This window comes from Rhinoraja longicauda, chromosome 3 (assembly GCF_053455715.1).
Source record: "Rhinoraja longicauda isolate Sanriku21f chromosome 3, sRhiLon1.1, whole genome shotgun sequence".
Classification (NCBI taxonomy): Eukaryota; Metazoa; Chordata; class Chondrichthyes; order Rajiformes; family Arhynchobatidae; genus Rhinoraja; species Rhinoraja longicauda.
Window position 1 is genome coordinate 74,182,930 of NC_135955.1, and position 19,973 is coordinate 74,202,902.

The window sequence follows — 19,973 nt, forward strand, 5'->3', positions numbered from 1 at the left end:
GAATCTGATTTGGATGTTTAAAGATGGGTCACATGAGCAGAAGCTGCAAGAGTCGTTTGACTTATATTGTATGCAAAGGAGAGCATCCTGAGATACTTCATATTGAACAGAAGGACAAAGAAAGGAAACCAGCAAATACAGAACAGAAGAAGGAACAGGAAAAGGCAAGCGCGAGCGATGCTGCTCTTCCATCTCAAATGTGGACATATTGGGGCTGGTGAAGAAGCCAGCATCTTCTCCATCGCACCAGTGCAAGTAAAGAGCCACAATGGGAGTACAGTGTTGCAAACATATGCATTTTTGGATAATGGAAGTTTGTCTACTTCTGCACCGAAAGAATGGTAAGAAGGCTGAAGATTTCAGGGCCAAAGAAGAGGATTCTCCTGTGTACTATAGATCAAGGGAAGTCTGTAACCAGTCGTATTATTTCAGGTTTGTAAATATCTAGTCTGAACAACAATGATTTTGTTCAACTATCCGCTGTGTTTACCAATAAGACCATTCCTGTTTCACAATCAAACGTTCCCAGACAAGAAGACCTGAAGCAATGGCCTTACTTCAAGGATGTCAAGATTTCTGAAATAGACTCTGGCATTGACCTACTCAACGGAACTAATGCTACTAAGGTATTGGAACCTTGGGAGCTGATCAACAGCCAAGGCGATGGACCGTACGCCATGAAAACCTTGTTGGGATGGGTTATTTATGGTCCTCTGAGAAATGACCACAACGGCAGGGATGGAAATGGCTCTCCTGCTGCGGCTGTCAATCGAATATCCATTGCAAATCTGGAGGAACTTCTGGTCAAACATTACAATCATGACTTGAATGAAGGATCCAGCAAGGAAAAGGAAGAAATGTCCAGAGAAGAGGTAAAGTTCATGGATATTATGAATTGTTCGGCAAGGATGACAGATGGAGATTATTGTCCAGACTTACCTTTCAAGCAGGAGAATACCAGCATGCCGAACAACCAACCGTTGCATAGCAGAGCAGCGTATCCAGAGCTTGAAACGCAAGTTTAGTAAGAATGAGAAGTTTTGTAATGAATATACATCTTTCCTCACAGAAATGGTTGATAATGGTTATGTGGAAAGGGTACCAGAGGACCAGCTGAATCAAAGTGATGGAAAACTCTGGTACATCCCTCAACACGGGGATGAAAGAAAGGAACCATAAGAGTGGTCTTTGACTGTGCAGCAGTCTTTAAGGGCACATCACTTAACTGCCAACTACTGCAGGGTCCAGGCCTAACTAACTCACTCACTCACAGGAGTTCTCATTAGAGTCAGACAAGAGCCAGTTGCTTTGATGGCGGATATTAAAGCAATGTTTCATCAGGCCAAGATATCAGGAAAGCATATTGACTATTTGCAATTCCTGTGATGGCCTGACGGTGATGTGCAGCAAGATCTTGTGGAATACCAGATGAAGGTACATCTTTTCGGAGTCGTGTCATCACCAAGTTCTGCAAACTTTGCATTGAGAAAGATTGTTGAAGATAACGGAGCATACTTTTCACAAGAGGCGGCAGAGACACAGTAAAGGACAACTTCTATGTGGATAATTGTTTAAAATCCATGCCTTCGGAATAGCAAGCAATTCAGATGGTAAAAGACCTGACTGACATCTGCCAAATGGGAGGATTTGCGCCATCAAAATGGATCAGTAATAGCCGTGCTGTATTAACATCCATTCCTCAAGCAAGTGGAGATAAAGAGATCAAGGAGTTGGACTTGGACCAGGACAATCTGTCGATGGAAAGAGCACCAGGATTGCGCTGGTGCATTGAAACAGATGTGTTCAAGTCCAAAATTGCTGAACAGGAACGACCATGCAACAGACATCGCATCTTGTCTGTCGTCGGCTCTATCCACAATCCTTTAGGATTCCTAGCACCATTTACTTTGCCTGCTAAGCTGATTATGCAGGAACTCTGCAAGGGGAAACTTGGCTGGGATGACGACATAACCCAAACTTTTTCTCAGCGATGGACAGGATGGCTAACAAATCTCAACGAGATTGCGGAGTTTAAAGGGGACCGATGTATGAAGCCCACAAACTTTGGTCAAACCAGATATGCACAGTGACACAACTTCTCAGACACCAGCGAAAGTGGCTACGGAACTGTTTCATACCGAAGACTGGAAAACGATAGCAAAGAAGTGCATATTGCTTTTATAATGGGAAAGGCCAGGGTAGCGCCATTAAAAACGGATGACAATTCCCAGGATGGAGCTTACAGCTGCAGTCTTAGCTGTCAGAGTTGATGTAATGCTGCGAAAAGAACTACAGCTTCAACTGGACAAATCCGTCTTCTGGACCGATAGCATAACGGTGCTTAAGTACATCAACAACGAAACCAAATGCTTTCAGACGTTTGTAGCAAACAGAATCTCCTTTGTAAGGGATGTTACTGACGTGTCACAATGGAGATATGTTAGCACAATGAAAAATCCTGCAGATGAAGCATCGAGAGGACTGACTGCAGACCGCTTTTTAAGCTGCGAAAAAGGGACAAAAGGACTGGAGTTTCTCTGTAAATCAGACAGGGAATGGCCAAAACATCACTTGGAAGACAAATATTTGCCTCTGATCCAGGAACGACAGCAGTGGTCTAAGGTGAAAAAAAGCTTTGTTACAGGTGACATTGTTCTGGTGGTCGATTCTACAGCACCACGTAGCTCCTGGCCGATGGGCAGAATATTGGAGACTATACCATACGCACAAGGGTTTGTGCGAACAGTTCAGCTCCAGACTAAGAGCAACATCTTGGAATGACCGATAACCAAGATATGTCTGCTACTTGAAGCTGATGACTGAGTACAGCTAAGACTGGTGGTCTTGAAGATTGAAGAATCACTATAGTAGATTAGATGCCAATATATAAAGTGCATGCCCTTTTGATTATGTATGGTTTATAGCTCCTTTTAATGTTTATTAGTAATTGTTGCGCTATACACATAATAATTAGGGACCGGTGTGAAGGAGTTATTTTGGATTTATTAGTTATTTTAGTATATTTAGCACCAAGGAGGTGGCTCAAGAAATTGTGGACGCATTGGTGATCATTTTTCAATGTTCAATAGATTCAGGATCAGTTCTTGTGGATTGGAGGGTAGCTAATGTTATCCCACTTTTCAAGAAAGGAGTGAGAGAGAAAACGGGGAATTATAAACCAGTTAGCCTGACATCGGTGGTGGGGAAGATTCTGGAGTCAATTATTAAAGAGGTAATAACGGCGCATTTGGATAGCGGTTAATGGATTGGTCCAAGTCAGCATGGATTTATGAAAGGGAAATCCTGCTTGACTAATCTTCTGGAATTTTTTGAGGATGTGACAAGTAAAATGGATGAAGGAGAGCCAGTGGATGTAGTGTATCTAGGCTTTCAGAAAGCCTTTGACAAGGTCCCACACGGGAGATTGGTGAGCAAAATTAGAGCACATGGTATTGGGGGTAGGGTATTGACATGGATAGAGAATTGGTTGGCAGACAGGAAGCAAAAAATAGGAATAAACGGGTCCTTTTCAGAATGACAGGCAGTGGTGAGTGGAGTGCCGCAAGGCTCGGTGTTGGGGCCACAACTATTTACAATATATATTAATGATTTGGATGATGGAATTAGAAGTAACACTAGCAAGTTTGCGGATGACACAAAGCTGGGTGGCAGTGTGAACTGCGAAGAGGATGTTGGGAGGTTGCAGGGTGACTTGGACAGGTTGAGTGAGTGGGCAGATGCATGGCAGATGCAGTACAATGTAGATAAATGTGAGATTATCCACTTTGGCGGCAAAAACAAGGAGGCAGATTATTATCTCAACGGTGTCAGATTAGGTAAAGGGGAAGTGCAAAGAGACCTTGGTGTCCTTGTACACCAGTCACTGAAAGTCAGCGTGCAGGTACAGCAGGCAGTGAAGAAAGCTAATGGCATGTTGGCCTTCAAAACGAGAGGATTTGAGTACAGGAGCAAAGAAGTCCTTCTGCAGTTGTATAAGGCCCTGGTGAAACCACGTCTGGAGTATTGAGTGCAGTTTTGGTCTCCTAATTTGAGGAAGGACATCCTTACTATCGAGGCAGTGAAGCGTAGGTTCACGAGGTTAATCCCTGGGATGGAGGGACTGTCATATGAGGAAAGATTGGAAAAGACTAGGCTTATATTCACTGGAGTTTAGAAGGATGAGAGGGGATATTATAGAGACATATAAAATTATAAAAGGACTAGACAAGCTAGATGCAGAAAAATGTTCCCAATGTTGGGGGAGTCCAGAACCAGGGGCCACAGTCTAAGAATAATGGGGAGGCCATTTAAAACTGAGGTGAGAAGAAACTTTGTGGATTTTTAACAATAAGAGCCTACTAAAATATATGATTTTGGTGGCCAAAGAAAATACAAGAGGTGCCTACTAGATATGAGGTCTGGTAGTATGTATAAGACACGAAGGATACGGTAGGATATTAGATTTTTCCCAAGTTAATCAATAACAGATTAATGACAAAAGATATGCCAATATCTTTTATTGCAACTTCAAATAAACGACTAACCAACTGAATCGTCGTGGAGATCTCTTGATTGTTGGTTACTTGTGTCAAGAAGATGTCCTTCCCCAATCTTTCGTCAACGACGACTTTGGGGCTTTACAAGAAAGACGAGAAGCTGGCCGTAATATAGGTTAAACGCTGCAGTGATTGCAATTTAGCATGTAATTATTTCACTCTTGGAAGAAACGATAATTCTTGATAAAATCTGGTTGATTTAATTTGGAAATGATAATGTGAATAACAAAATGGTAATGCAAGAATGCATATTGATATCATATTCGACCATACTGAGTGCTGTCCTAATTTCAATTTGTCAAGATTGAGCAAAAGCTAAGTAAAAACATTGTTTCTTTCCATTAAAGCTTGATTGTAGTCACATGGATTAATAGCGCCACACACAAAGTGAGAAATAAGTATTTTAAAATAAAAACCGAAAGCACCATAAATGTTCAGCAGGTCAGAGCAAACTGTGGGAAGAAAAACAGAGCTAATGTCTCAGGTTGAAGACTTTTCATCTGAAGTTTGTTAAGGTACAGGGAGTCTCCTTTTCAGTCCTGATGAAGGGTCTTCAACAAGAAACATTAGCCTTGTTTCTCTTCCCACAGCTGAAGTCTGACTTAATGAGTATCTACAGCTTTTTTATTGTTTTAATTTCAGATTTCTGGCATCTGCAGTTTTTTTTGGATTTACAAATAAGGGGGCAGCACGGTATAGTTGCTGCCTTACAGCATCAGAGACCCGGGTTCAATTCTAACTATGGGTACTGTCTGTGCAGAGTCTTACGTTTTCCCCATAACCTGCGTGGGTTTTCCCCGGCTGATCCAGTTTCCTCCCACATTCCAAAGACGTACAGGTTTGCCTTCGGTAAAAATTGTAAATTGTCCCTAGTGTGTAGGATAGTGTTAGTGTAAGGGGATCGCTGGTCGGTGTGGACTCGATGGGCCGAAGGTCCTGTTTCCATGCTGCATCCCAAAACTAAAACTAAAAAACGAAATAAGTACTTTACCTCAGTTTACACTTGGTGATAGTGAACTAAATTATGTTCCGAGGTTTCACCATAGATCTGTTCAAGTGTAAGGTGAGAGAGTTTGGGAAATGAGGCAAATAAACTTGTGCACATTGTGAACAGTATTTGGTACATTGTTTGGGAGGAAGAAGTTAAACAAACCAAAAATAAATTAAAAAAAGATTTGAATACAGCAAACTGATGGCTGCTCTGAGCTATTTTGAGAGTGAATGAGCAGCCACAGGTGTTTACGTTTTTCAAGAGAACTATGTGAGCGCTGAAAGCGTGAGGTTTATTTTCGAGGGTGGATCTGAGAATAGCACATCGAGTAAATGTTGATATTTAAAACTCGGAATAATACTCAAATGAAAAAAGGGTTTTATAGCTTATTTTGGAGCTCGCTCTGACCCAATATCTCTCTCACTATATTGTGACGTGAGAGGACGCTGGCGTTGAGTATTCGCCGCTTTTCCGTCAGGATAGTTTGTCTGTTTGTTTCTATGTAAATTGTTTTTGTAAAGCGCTTTGAGCATGTGATAAGGCGCTATATAAAATAAATGGATTATTATTATTATTATTACTATAAAAGCAGCAGAGTGTATTTGCAACATGTTACCCATGCATAAAGACATATATTAAAGAAATAACCTGATTTTCAGTTCAATTGATTGTAATGGAGAGGAAACATCAGGCGTTTTTTGTAAGGGGCAGTTGATCATCTCTCTTATGTGAAAAGCAAGAGGGATTGCCCTGTTTAAATCTGTTCTATTCTTTAATCTTCACAGTATCACTTCTATGCATGGTTACTTTAGGTGATGTAAAGTTCAAATCAAAGACCTGAAACGTAGCAGATATGATAAAAACAAATGAGAATATTTTAAAATCGATTAGACATTTGGGGATCTAAACTGCTTTAAAAGGGGGCAAGGTTCACAATGCACATTAACCCAAATCCATTTCATACTGTGTAGGAGGTAAAGGAACTACATGCTGAAAGCTTATTTATCAGATTGTTGTACGCAGCCAGCACTAACGATGCTGTTCATTGCTCACAAGGCAATCTGTAAATCATGAGCGAGTCAAAGTAAAATGTCAACATGTGTGCTATTTTCTTCTTTTCATTTTCAACACTGCCAGCTTTAGTTTCTATGGGGCCTACAATAATACCAAACACCCCCTTCCCTCAAAATATAAGGAGCTGTAAAGATTATTTTGTTGGTTTTGACATCCGTTGAAGGTTTGCATTCATCTTCCACTTTTTAGCTCGGTCAGATTTGTCCCATCTTCCCGAGCTTTATATCTTTTTGGGTTGCAGCTACTGGGACTAGGATAGACACATACACCGATCAGCCAAAACATTATGACCACCTGCCTAATATGCTGTTGGTCCTCCGTGTGCCGCCAAAACAGCGCCGACCCGCCGAGGCATGGACTCTGCAAGACCCCTGAAGGTGTCCTGTTGTATCTGGCACCAAAACATTAGCAGCAGATCCTTCAGGTCCTGTAAGTTGCGAGGTGGAGCCGCGGTGGATCTGACTTGTCGATCCAGCACATCCCACAGATGCTCAATCGGATTGAGATCTGGAGAATTTGGAGGCCAGGGCAACACCATAAACACTTTATCATGTTCCTCAAACCTACTCCTGCACCTATTTTCTATTGTTTCCTACCTACATTCCCCAGCTGCGCGGACACTCATAATTTTTCTGATGGCTGATTACAAAGTCATAGAACAAACAATATGGAAATCTGTGACCCAACACGTTCATGCAGACCATGATGTCTCATCTAATCTAGTTTCACTTGCCTGCATTTGGCTTTTAGATTTAGATTTAGAGATACAACACGGAAACAGGCCCTTCGGCCCACCGAGTCGGCGCCGCCCAGCGATCCCCGCACATTAACACTACCCTACACACACTAGGGACAATTTTTACATTTACCCAGTCAATTAACCTACATACCTGTACGTCTTTGGAGTGTGGGAGGAAACCGAAGATCTCGGAGAAAACCTACGCAGGTCATGGGGAGAACGTACAAACTCCGTACAGACGGCGCCCGTAGTCAGGATTGAACCTGAGTCTCCGGCGCTGCATTCGCTGTAAGACAGCAACTCTACCGCTGTGCCACCGTGCCGCCCTATCCCTCTCAACTTTTCCTATTCATGTACCTGTCCAAATATCTTTTAAATGTTGTCGTAGTACCTACCTCAACGACCTCCTTTGGCAGCTCATTCCATATATGCACCCGCTCTGAGTGAAAAGTTTACCCTACAGGTTCCTATTGAATCTTGCCCTTCTCACCTTAAATCTATGTCCTTTCGTTCTTGATCCCCTACCCTGGATAAAAGACTCGGTGCACTCTATTCCGTTTATGATTTTATACACTATAAGATCAACCTTCAGCCTCCTGCACTCCAAGGGATAGAGTCCTAGCCTGCCCAACCTTTCCTTATTGTTCAGACCCTTGAGTCCTGGCAGTCTCCTCATAAAAGTCCTCATTGATGTACAGCGGACCATCGTGAACCATGTGAAAGTGTTTGAAATGCTATCAAAGTGTGGAGATGATCTCCAAAATGGTTGCTCTATCTTATTCTATCATATCATAAGTGATAAGAGCAGAATTAGGCCATTCGGCCCATCAAGTGTATTCCGCCATTCAAACATGGCTGATCTATCTCTCCCTCCAAACCCCATTCTCTTGCCTTCTCCCCATAACCTCTGACATGAAGCAGCATGGCATTCATGTATACTGCTGCCAATAAATGTGTGGATGGTACATCCATGTTTGTATCCATCTTATTAAATAATAGCCAGTGTTGCCCATTGATTTATCATGTGGCTCAAGTAAAAATAGCGCAGTTGCCTGTCACAGAATGCTGCAAACACACAGGGTATTGACTTGCATGATAAAGTGGGTATAATCACACACTACTGGGATGTTGAGGGAGGAGAAATCCTTCTCGTTGTGGTTGGTCTCCAAGTTAACATGATGAAAGGCAAAGTCATTCAGAGGATATTATACTCCACTCCCCGATAGCTACCTGGTGGGGGCTGCTCTAACTGAAGGGGGGACCCGGCGGGGGGGGGGGCACCGGGAACGATGGGGGGTGCCTGCTGCCATGTGCGGCGGCAGGCAGAAGATAGGTCTGTTTGGTGAACTTGTGTAACTTTGTCAGTGCCAAAATGTGGCAACACTTGTGTACTGCCTAGGTGAGGTGTGCTGTATGGTTTTAACTGGGTTGTATTCAAAACAAAGCATTTCACTGTACCTGCGTACATGTGACAATGAAGATGCACTGAATTTAATCATTGAATCTAGAAGGAGACATTTTCTCTGAAAACCTCAGAAAGGTAATATGGCCCTTCCTGTTTCTGTTTTTCTTTCCTCCTTCTCCTCTACCCAGCAGCATGTCTCCCTTCGTGCCCACTAATGACCTCCATGCCTGGAAACAATTGATTTGTGCAGGGGCTTTCATCAACTGGGATATCATTCCCTCTGTTCTCAAGCAACTTTAAAGAATGATAGAAAGCACTAAACCTGTGAAAAATCAAAACAGCAACCAGTAAAACTCAACCATTAACTAACTTGCAAGTATTGCTGTTATCTCTAACGAGTGCTGGTCCTTCCTGTTGCTATACATGTTTTCTGCTGTTAAGCACATTAAGCGAAGGCTTCAATTGCAACGTGGAGCACTAATTTAGCTACATTGGCATCAGATAGGAATTGCATACTGATTGATATCATGGTTTGCCCACCCTTTAGTCATTAGTGTTACACACACTAACGCGCCAACTAATCTATGTTTATCTACAACACCGAATCAGTGACGACCATAGAACAGTAGGTCACAATTTCATGCTTTTAAGAAAATAATAGTTTCTTTCAAACTGCAGCTGTCCAATGGTCTTCTGATTTTACCATCACTGATGATATGAAATGTTTATAGAGGCTTTTATTGCAGTTGTTGCACCAGAATATAAATCAAACAACTGCACAATTTTTTTTTAAAAGGACAGTTTTCTCTAAAACTGTTTCCAGTTTGTTGTTTCCAACCAAAACAGTTGCATTCCCTATTTTCTACCAGAAAGAACAAGTATTAACTGAGGTAATTAACTGTAATGAAACAGGCTCAAATGAAAAGAAGTTAATAATAGGTGAGGGTCAACTTATACAGGCTTCTCCTTAATGAGGAGGAATACATCTAGATTGAGCAGTTCCATATCATAAACTGAAGGATGGAGCAGGCTAGGTGTGTGGAATCAACTCTTGATGTTCCTAAGTTTAATTATTTTCTTATTTTAGGGACAATGAAACCCATGTAGACTTAAGGCTCATGTGATAAATTTTGATTACTTCAATAGAATTTGATACTTCAATAGAGCAATCAATAAAGTTCCATTATGTGCGCAATTATATTTTGCTGTTCCAAATATAAAAATGTTAATTAAGTTTAAAATAATTTCCGCAGCCATCATGTTTTCTGTGCCTAGTTGTCTAATTTAATAAAGTCCAGTCTGAGAAATTGATCAAAACCTTCAGTCTTTCTGGGTTATCTCCATTTGATCTCTAGGTGCTTTACACGGCTTTTGCAAATGTTGAAACCAAGCCACTTAAGAACATGTATAGGAAAGAACTGCAGATGCTGGTTTAAATCGAAGATAGACACAAAATGCTGGAGATGCTGGAGTAACTCAGTGGGACAGGCAGTATCGCTGGAGAGAAGGAATGGGTGACTGATTCTCCAGTCTGAAGAAGGGTCTCGTCCCGAAACGTCACCCATTCCTTCTTTCCAAAGATACTGCCTGTCCCGCTGAGCTACTCCAGCATTTTGTGTCTATCTTCCATTTAAGAACATATTAAGGTGTCCCTTAAAGGGAGAAGGTTAGGTGTGGAGAGACTGAGAGGGTTGAGGGACAAATTGCAGGACCAAGGACCAGGGCAACTGAAGGTAAATGTGGCCAAATTAAATTCAGGGATGGAGAGATTGGAAGTGGAGAAATTAGAGGAACTCTGATAACTTAGAGGATTGTTGGGCTGATGGAGATCGGAGAACAAAGTAGTGCATAGTTTGGCTGAAGGCACTGCATGACAGCATGCACTAAATTAAGCAAGATTCAAGATTCAAGATTCAAGATAGCTTTATTTGTCATCCAATATTGGACGAAATTCAGTCACCCACAGTCCAAAAATAAAAGCATTAAATAAGCATTAAAATTACACAACCCCAGAAAACCCCCAAAACACAGTCCAACAATAAAAGCATTAAATAGGCATTCAAATTACACAACCCCAAAACCCCCAAAAACACAGTCCAACAATAAAAGCATTAAATAGGCATTCAAATTACCCAACCCCAAAAACACACAAAAAAGAAACATCCATCAAAGAAACATCCATCAAAGTGAGATACTGTGAGTTAGAACTGGGGATAGCAGAGTTTTGGATTACCTCCAGTTTCCAGAGTGTAAGTGAAGGAAAATGATTCGCAACATGTGAGAATGAAGAGGTGTTGGGGTAATAAGAACAAGGAAGACATTTTCAGCCGCTGATGGACTGTGGCAGAAGCTGAGGCAAGCAGTTTACTTTAGGTGAGGTAGAACGGGGTGTATTAGTAACAGTGGAAATATGTGGTTGACATTTGTGACAGAGATTGGTGGCTGTGACATTGGATTTCCCAATTTTTAGTTAACTGGACATTATGCTTATCTGATGCAGATACATACAACACAGAACAGTATAGCACAGTTCAGGAACAGGCTGAACATGTACCAAACATGATCCATATCCCTCCATTCCCTGCATAACAACATGCCAATCTAAAAGCCTCTAAAATGCCACTATTGCATCTGCCTCCAACACTACTCCTGACAGTATGTTCCAGGCACCCACCACCTACTGAGCTATTTTTAAACTACTCAAGCAGAATATATGGGGCGGTTACTCTGGTTTATGTGTGGCCTCACTCTGGCAATGGAGGAGGCCCTGGACAGAGAGATCGGTATGGGAATGGGAGTTAAAATGGTTAGCAACCACTTGGTCTACCAAAGCCTACTGGATCTCCAGTTGCTAACTATTTAAAACCAACACCTGGCTCTGTTGGTCGTGCTTCCTATTTTCCCAGCATTGGCAGAATATCAAATATCCAGGGAAAAAATACAGGAAAGTATAAATGATATGCCTGTAGACTTGGCTTTGATAGATTACCAATAAATATGTAAAATATGATTTATCACATCTGAAAAAATATTAGTAATTTGAGTTATTTTTCATTATTTCCATCATTGTAATTTATTTATGTTTCACTGATGTCACTCAGAAACAAATTCAAACACAGAGCAAACCAATTATTTTGTTAAGCACGAAGTGCTGGAATAACTCATCAGGCAGAGTCTGTGGAGGAAATGGATCTGTGACATTTCAGGTGAGGACTGAAGAAGGGTCCCGACCCAAAATGTTGCTTATAGATTCAAGGAAGGATCCCAACCCGAAATGCCGCCTAGCCATTTCCTCCACAGATGATGCCTGACCCATTGATTTTTTCCAGCAGTTTGTTTTTTATTCCAGCATCTGCAGTTTCTTTTATCAACCAATTCTTTTGTTTATTGTAGGTGTAATCTTGCGCCCCTTCTGGAATACGCCAGTGATGTTGGACTCAAATCTAATTTTGTCACGATGAATCCATCAGTTGTGCAAAGAGCGTTTGGGAGTCTTCAGACTGAGCCAGACAGACAGAAATTTGTCGACAGGCTGGCAGTGTTGAATGACAGTGTTCTGTGGATCCCTGCGTTCATGGTGAAAGGAGGAGAGAAGCACGTGGAGTGTGTGAATCAGCTTATCCTGAAGAACAGGCTGAGCATACAGACAGCTTATCCATCCCTTCGACTCATACATGCTGTCCGAGGGTAAGTGCTTCTTCATATCTCAAGCTATCTTGATATTTTCAAGAGAGAGTTCTTTGGGCTGACGGAATCAAGGGAAATGGGGGGGGGGGGGGGGGGGGGGGAAAGCAGGAAGAGGGATAGACACAAAAAGCTGGAATAACTCAGCGGGACAGGCAGCATCTCTGGAGAGAAGGAATGGGTGATGCTTCGGGTCGAAACCCTTCTTGACCCAAAACGTCACCCATTCCTTCTCCCCGCTGAGTTACTCCAGCTTTTTGTGTCTATCTTTGGTTTAAACCAGCGTCTGCAGTTCCTTCTTATACAAGCAGGAACGGGGTACTGATTCTGAATGATCAGCCATGATCATATTGAATGGCGGTGTTAGCTCGAAGGGTGGACTGGCCTACTCCTGCACCTATTTTCTATGTTTATCTTAACATTAAATCTTTGTCCTTAAAACAGATGGCCTCTGACTGTTGGCCTTTGATTTTGGCGTTGCAATCTTAAATGGTTATATATGTATGATCTCAAAAAAGAGTTAAAAGAAAAGCTCATCCTTTCTAAATACCACCATATTTTAAAAGAAATGAAAATACATTTGTTTGGATTAATGTAGAATCGGATCATGTGAAAATTTGCACAAAATGCCTGCCTGACTTTGTGTCTCATCCACTAGCTATGTTATTTGAATCTAAAGGGTCCCTACAAAATGTAATTACAGAAAAGTTGGTGACAATAGTGTAAATCTAACTGTAAACCATCATTACTTTGAACAATGTAAAAATCAGCCCACTTTCCCTACAAAATAGTAGTTCACAAAAGGCCTATGATTGATAACATAATTTAAACTTTCTGCACTTGAAATCTTTCTCAGCCTTAAACTCATTTATCAACCACATTCCAAGGCAGTAGAAGTGCAAGATTACCACTAAAAAGTTAATAGCTGTTCACCTCTCTGCCATCCATTTTGTCTGCTTCTATGAAGATATATGTGCAAGTAATGGACCTAGATCTGTAAATAATTGTTATTGAGATTTTTTAAATGCTGCATAAGTCACAAATGTTACACCATTTTAAAGAATACATGAATCAGACTGTTTCTGGAAGGTAATTAGCCATGGTACGAGTGATGTGCTGCTTATTTTACCTTGAGAAAATGTCAGGAACCCCATTCAGTGAGTGAGACTTACATCTTGCAGATGGCTTATTAAACAATTGTTGGTCTACTCAGTGACAAGTTGTCTTGGAACATTTTGCCCTATTACTCATATAAAGATAAACACGAATATTTAGGTTTCATAAGCCTTTCAGTTCCTGATATCACTTTATGTACCCAGCAGTTCTTTTATGTTTGATCTTTTAAAGAAAAGGTCAGTTTCACACAATTTTCAACTGAATAGCCTGGTACGTGTGACTAAATTTCCCCCAAAATCCCTTAAATCTGATGAAGGAAGTTACCGCGTATGAACTAACGTATTTTCTTAACTCCTTGCTGGCACATTTTACACTTTAAAACTGCTGAGTGGGAGTAGGTTTCCTTCATTAACTTCATTGTTTTATACTATTGCTGTGGACGTTCATGAAATTTGAGGAGAATGGTTTCTATTCAAAACTTACACTCCTAGGCTTCTTGTAAAATATAAATCAATTAATAGGTAACAAAAGCGAATCCATTAAGGGTGAAATGTATTTCTTTTGTATCCTTTAGGAACAATGATTCCTGTCAGCAGAGTATACATAGTCTATTTGTGAAGATGCATCTGCAGTTTTATTAAAGATGAATGAGTTGGTTGCAATAAAAATGCCAAGTACTCTGACTCCACCACAATGATATTGTGAAACATAACTATTTGAATATTTTATGAACTAATCATAGATAATATTTTATTTTTCAGTGTGTGCTGTGATTGACTCATTATGATCAGTGTCTATGATATATTGATATCTTCAGCCTGTGTCCTCGCATTAAAAGTCAAATTCTTGAGTATCTCCAGACTGGTTTTGCCTGGTATAAAAACAGTTGAAAATCTTTCTCAAATTTGAAAGATTTTTTGCTTTGTCATATTTATCATTGGAAAAAAAATACCTGGGATTAAGGGAACCAAATATTTCTTGTCATGAAACTAACTGAAAGATGTATCATATCATATCATATATATACAGCCGGAAACAGGCCTTTTCGGCCCTCCAAGTCCGTGCCGCCCAGCGATCCCCGTACATTAACACTATCCTACACCCACTAGGGACAATTTTTACATTTACCCAGCCAATTAACCTACATACCTGTACGTCTTTGGAGTGTGGGAGGAAACCGAAGATCTCGGAGAAAACCCACGCAGGTCACGGGGAGAACGTACAAACTCCTTACAGTGCAGCACCCGTAGTCAGGATCGAACCTGAGTCTCCGGCGCTGCATTCGCTGTAAAGCAGCAACTCTACCGCTGCGCTACCGTGCCGCCATGTAGTTAGGTTTTGGGGGTAAGGAACAAGAAAGAATAGGACAATAAGCAAATCAACTATACAAAGAGGATCGTAAAATATTTATAATGGAAAGAGTAATGGGTTTTAAGAGGAACAGCAAACTTGTATAATTAAACAAGCTGTCCAAAAGAGAGAAATATTTTATCTTTGATTCTGTATTGATATGTATTTTATTGCTGGGGAGAAAGTTGGCAAGAGCAGCTTTGCTGTTCTTAGTTGGTAATAATGCAACTGAATCACTTGCCAAACCACTTCATAAAGTTGATGCTGTGGAATAAGCTTAAAAAATTAGCAAACACCTTTAAGATGCTGGATTTACTTCCTTAAAGGTGGTTTAGTGAACATGTTGGGTTTTACAATAATTCAAGTTAATTTCAGGTTACTTTTCTGATATCAATTGTTAGTCTTCAGATCTTTTTTCAAACAAATTTGTAGGCAGCACAGTGGTGCAGTGGTTCAATCCTGACCTCGGGAGTCGTCAGTGTGGAGTTTCAATGCTTTCCCTGTGACCCGGTGGGATTCCTCCAGGTGCTCCGGTTTCCACCCAAATCCCAAAGATGGGTTTGTCCTCTAAATTGCCCCTAGTGTGTATGGAGAGGATGCAAAATTGGGATAACAAAGAACTGGTGTGAACCAGTGACAAATGGTCAGCGTGGACTGTTTTCACAATGGATCTTTCAATCAAAATCTCAAATTGCTCTTGGGGATTTGAATTTCAATATTCTCTTGATTATAAATCTTGACCTCTCGATTACCTTTATTACATCTGTGTGATGTGGATGCCATTAGGAAGGTCAGCATTTTTTCCCTTTCCCCAATTGGCCTTAAGAAGACTGGTGAGTTGCCATCTTGCAGTCCTGGTTTTTGCACTCCCAGAGTGTTACTGGCTAGGATGTGTGGAAATGTATCCCCAGTGTTATTGAATGAATGGTGACAGATATTCAGCATGGTGTATGATGGAGAGAAACCCACTGAAGGAGTCGTTCCTATGTTCCTCATGTCCTTGGCCATCTTGAAGGTGGACTTCATCAGTTTGGGAGGTGCTGTTAAAGTAGCCTTCGACACATGGCACAAATCACAGCCACTGAGCAAGTGATGGAAGGAATAGATAGACGCAAAATGCCGGAGTAACTCAGCGGGACAGGCGGCATCTCTGGGTAGAAGGAATGGGTGGCGTTTCGGGTCGAGACCCTTCTTCAGACTGAAGTCAGGGGAGAGGGAGATATATAGATAAGGAAGTGTAAGATGTGAAATGGTAGAAAAGGGATGGAGATCAAGGAAAATGTAGAATAGATCATTGTTAGTTGGGAGAAGGTAACAACAAAGCAAACAGAGATAAAATGTAGTCGGAGACAGTCAGACTGGTCGGAAAACTGGGAAGTGAAGGGAATAAATATTTATAATGATGGATGGAGCTTTTGCATGTTACAAGATAGGTCACTTGACACAGAGTAAGCAGCCTCTGACTCATCCCCGGCTGCGATATTTATGTGGCTGATCCATTTGAGTTTTTGATCCGTGATGAAACTCGGGGTGTGGATGGTGGGGTCTGAGCATGGTGATGCCATTGAATGTCAAGTACAGTAGTTGGACATTTTGCTGTTGTAGATGACCCTTGCCTGTCTTTTTTGGTGTGAATGTTACTTGCAGTTTGCCAGCAAATGCATGAATGGTGTCTAGCATGCTGTCAGGGGCTGCTTCATTTTCTAAGAGGTTGTAACTACAATTATGGGGTTTTGGGCCGTGCGTGTGAAAAAAAAATGTTTAAAAAATCTTAAAAGGCAACGGTAGAGTTGCTGCCTTTCAACGCCAGGGACCCAGCTTCGATCCTGACCATGGGTGCTGTATGTATGGAGTTTGTACATTCTCCCCATGACCTGCGTGGGTTTTCTCCGGGAACTCCGTTTTTCTCCCACAATCTAACGATGTGCAGGTTTGTAGATTAATTTGCTTGGTATAATTGTAAATTGGCTCTTGTGTGTGTAGGATAGTGTTAGTGTGTGGGGATCACTGGTCGGCATGGACTCAGTGAGCCGAAGGACCTGTTTCCACACTGTATCTCTAAACAAAGCTAAAATTGAACATTGTGAATCACCGTCAAACATCCCCATGCTGACCTTATAGTGGAAGGAAGATCACTGATGAAGCAGCTGAAGAGGGTTGGGTTTAGGACACTGCCCTGAGGAACCTGCAGTTCCAACCAAAAGCTGCAATAATTGACTTCCAAATGCCACAGCCATCTTCCTTGTATAAGGTCTGACTACATTAACAAAGTGATTTCCCCTTGATGCTCTTTGATTTTAGCTTTACCCGGCCACCGTCAGTCAGATGCCGACTTGAAGTCAAAGATGGGGCACTCTCACCCCACTTTAGAACTAAGCTCTTCTGTCCATCCCTGTCCTCAAGCTGGAAAGGGTACAGAGAAAATTTACGAGGATGTTGCCAAGACTAGAGGGTCTGAGCTATAGGGAGGGGTCAAGTAGGCTGGGACTCTATTCCTTGGAGCGCAGGAGGATGAGGGGTGATCTTATAGAGGTATATAAAATCATGAGAAGAATAGATCGGGTAGGCGCACAGAGTCTCCTGCCCAGAGAAGGTGAATTGAGGACCAGAGGACATAGGTTTAAGGTGAGGGGGATAAGATTTAATAGGAATCTGAGGGGTAACGTTTTTACACAAATGGTGGTGGGTGTATGGAGCAAGCTGCCAGATGAGGTAGTTGAGGCAAGAACTATCCCAACATTTAAGAAACAGTTAATCAGGTACATGGATAGGAGAGGTTTGGAGGAGTATGGACCAAACGCGGGCAGTTGGGACTAGTGTAACTGGAACATGTTGGCTGGTGTGAACAAGTTGGGCCGAAGGGCCTGTTTTCACACAGTATCATTCTATGACTCACACAGGAATGTGGTCTACAGTTGAGTGTTTTTGGTGAGAAGGCTGTTGAGCATGAAATGGCATTTTCACACTTGGACAATGTTATTTTCCATGCTTTTGGTGATGGGTGTAATTAATTCGATAGATAGGATTGCATTTTGTGGATAGGTCAGAACTGGATACTTTTCCACATGATTTGGTAGATGCTAGTGTTAAAATTGTACTGTAACAGCTTGGTTTATGGTACAGCTAGTTTTGGTTCCCAAGTCTTCAGAACTGGCATTTCAAAGCGGTATTTTATCTGACCCCTACGCCTTGGGTCCTCATCCATATGTTGATATCAGCTGGAGTGAATTGAGTTGATTGAAGCCTGTAACCGTGAAGGTGGAAATCTCAGAAGGTGCCGAGATACATCTTCCATTCAACATTTCTGACTGAACATCAGTGCAAGTGAGGTCTTGGGGCCACATGTCTGAGGTAGGATGTGCTAGCTTTTGAGAGGTTCCAGAGGAGGTTGATGAGAATGATCCCAGGGATGGTGGAGTTAACGTATGAGGAACGTTTGAAGGCTCTGGGCCCGACTCGCTGGAGTTTAGAACGATGAAGGGGGATCTTGTTGAAACCTAATGGATATTGAAAGGCCTAGATAGAGTGGATGTGCAAAGGATGTTACCAGTAATGGTAGAGTTTAGAACCAGATGGCACAGCCACAGAATAAAAGGACGTACCTTCAAATTGGAGACGAGGAGCAATTTCTGTAGCTAGAAGGTGGTGAATGTGGAATACATTGCCACAGATGACTATGGAGGCCAGGGCATTGGGTATTTTTAAGGCAGAGATTGACACGTTCTTGATTAGGAAGGGCGTCAAAGGTGACAGGGAGAAGGCAGGAGAAGGGGTTGAGAGGGGAAAATAGATCAGCCATGATTGAATGGCGGAGTTACTCAATGTATTGAATGGCCTAATTCTGCTCCTATGTCTTATGATCTTATAGTTTAAATGCTTCAGGGTTTGTTTTTACTGCTTATGTCCCTTCTCATAACTTATTCACGAATATCCCCACCCCACCACCCTTTTTTATTTATCTCAGTCTTACCTAAAAAAAAACCTATAAGAAGGAACATTAGGATGACATTCTTGACTCTATTTAAGCTGTGTTTCAGTCGCAGCTAAAGTATCAGTCTATGTTCTAAGTCTTCAGTTCGCTTGTCCTTTTTACTAGTCAGAGTATTGAATATAGACGTTGGGAGGTCATGTTGCTGTTATATAAGACATTGGTGAGACCACATTTAAAGTATTGTGTTCAATTTTGGTCAGCATGTTACAAGAAAGATGTTATCAAGCTGGAAAAGTTGCAGAGAAGATTTACAAGATGTTGCCAGGACGCGAAGGCCTGAGGTTGAGCAGGCTAGGACTTCCTTGGAGCATAGGAGGATGAGGGGTGATCTTCTAGAGGTTTTTAAAAATCACGAGAGGAATAAATGCAGTCTTTTGCCCAGAATAGAACCAGAGGACGTAGGTTTAACGTGAGAGGGGAAAGATTTTGAGGGGTTTGGGCCAAATGCAAGAGGTGGGACTTGTGTAGATGGGGCATTGTGGTCGGCATGGGCAAGTTGAGCCAAAGGACCTGCTTCTACTGTTTCTGCACCACTTGCATTTAGGTATGTAGCAGTAAGCACAGCCAGCCTACACTTTTGTTTATTTCCTTACTTTTGTTCTCTCTGCTTTCCAAGCTCTCCCCTTACTTTTCTGCCTTCCATTGTCTGCCTTGCTTTTCCCTTTCTCTATCTATGCTCAGCTTCTTGTCCATCTCCCAATACGTTACAACCCTCAACAACATGAGGGAATCTGCCAATAAGGTCCCAGTTCTTTTGAGGTGCAACCTATGTGACCTATACAGCTCCCACCTTGCCAAGAAATTACTGTACCCTGTTGCCCCAATAAATTAAGTCTCTCCCATCGGCATCATCTCTCCAGCCATGGATTCATCTACATTATCTTCCTATTTCAATCCTCACCAAAGTGTAACATTGCCAGTAATCCAGCAATGACCACCTTTGAGACCCTTCTCCTTCATCGATTTCTATCCTTTCTAAAATTCACCTGCATGATCTTACCTAACTAATTTTCTGACTTTGTCCCTGGTACTAATATGCTTAACTTACAACTGAAGAAGGATCTCGA

General features: G+C 41.7%; 1 protein-coding gene across 1 annotated transcript in view; it reads left to right on the plus strand.

Moving 5' to 3' along the window:
* Positions 1-19,973, plus strand: part of st8sia4 (ST8 alpha-N-acetyl-neuraminide alpha-2,8-sialyltransferase 4) — a 64,000-nt gene that overhangs the window by 22,064 nt on the left and 21,963 nt on the right. The window contains exon 4 of the mRNA XM_078396432.1: positions 12,159-12,452. Coding sequence (XP_078252558.1) covers positions 12,159-12,452 — 294 coding nt within the window. The remainder of the gene's footprint in view (positions 1-12,158; positions 12,453-19,973) is intronic.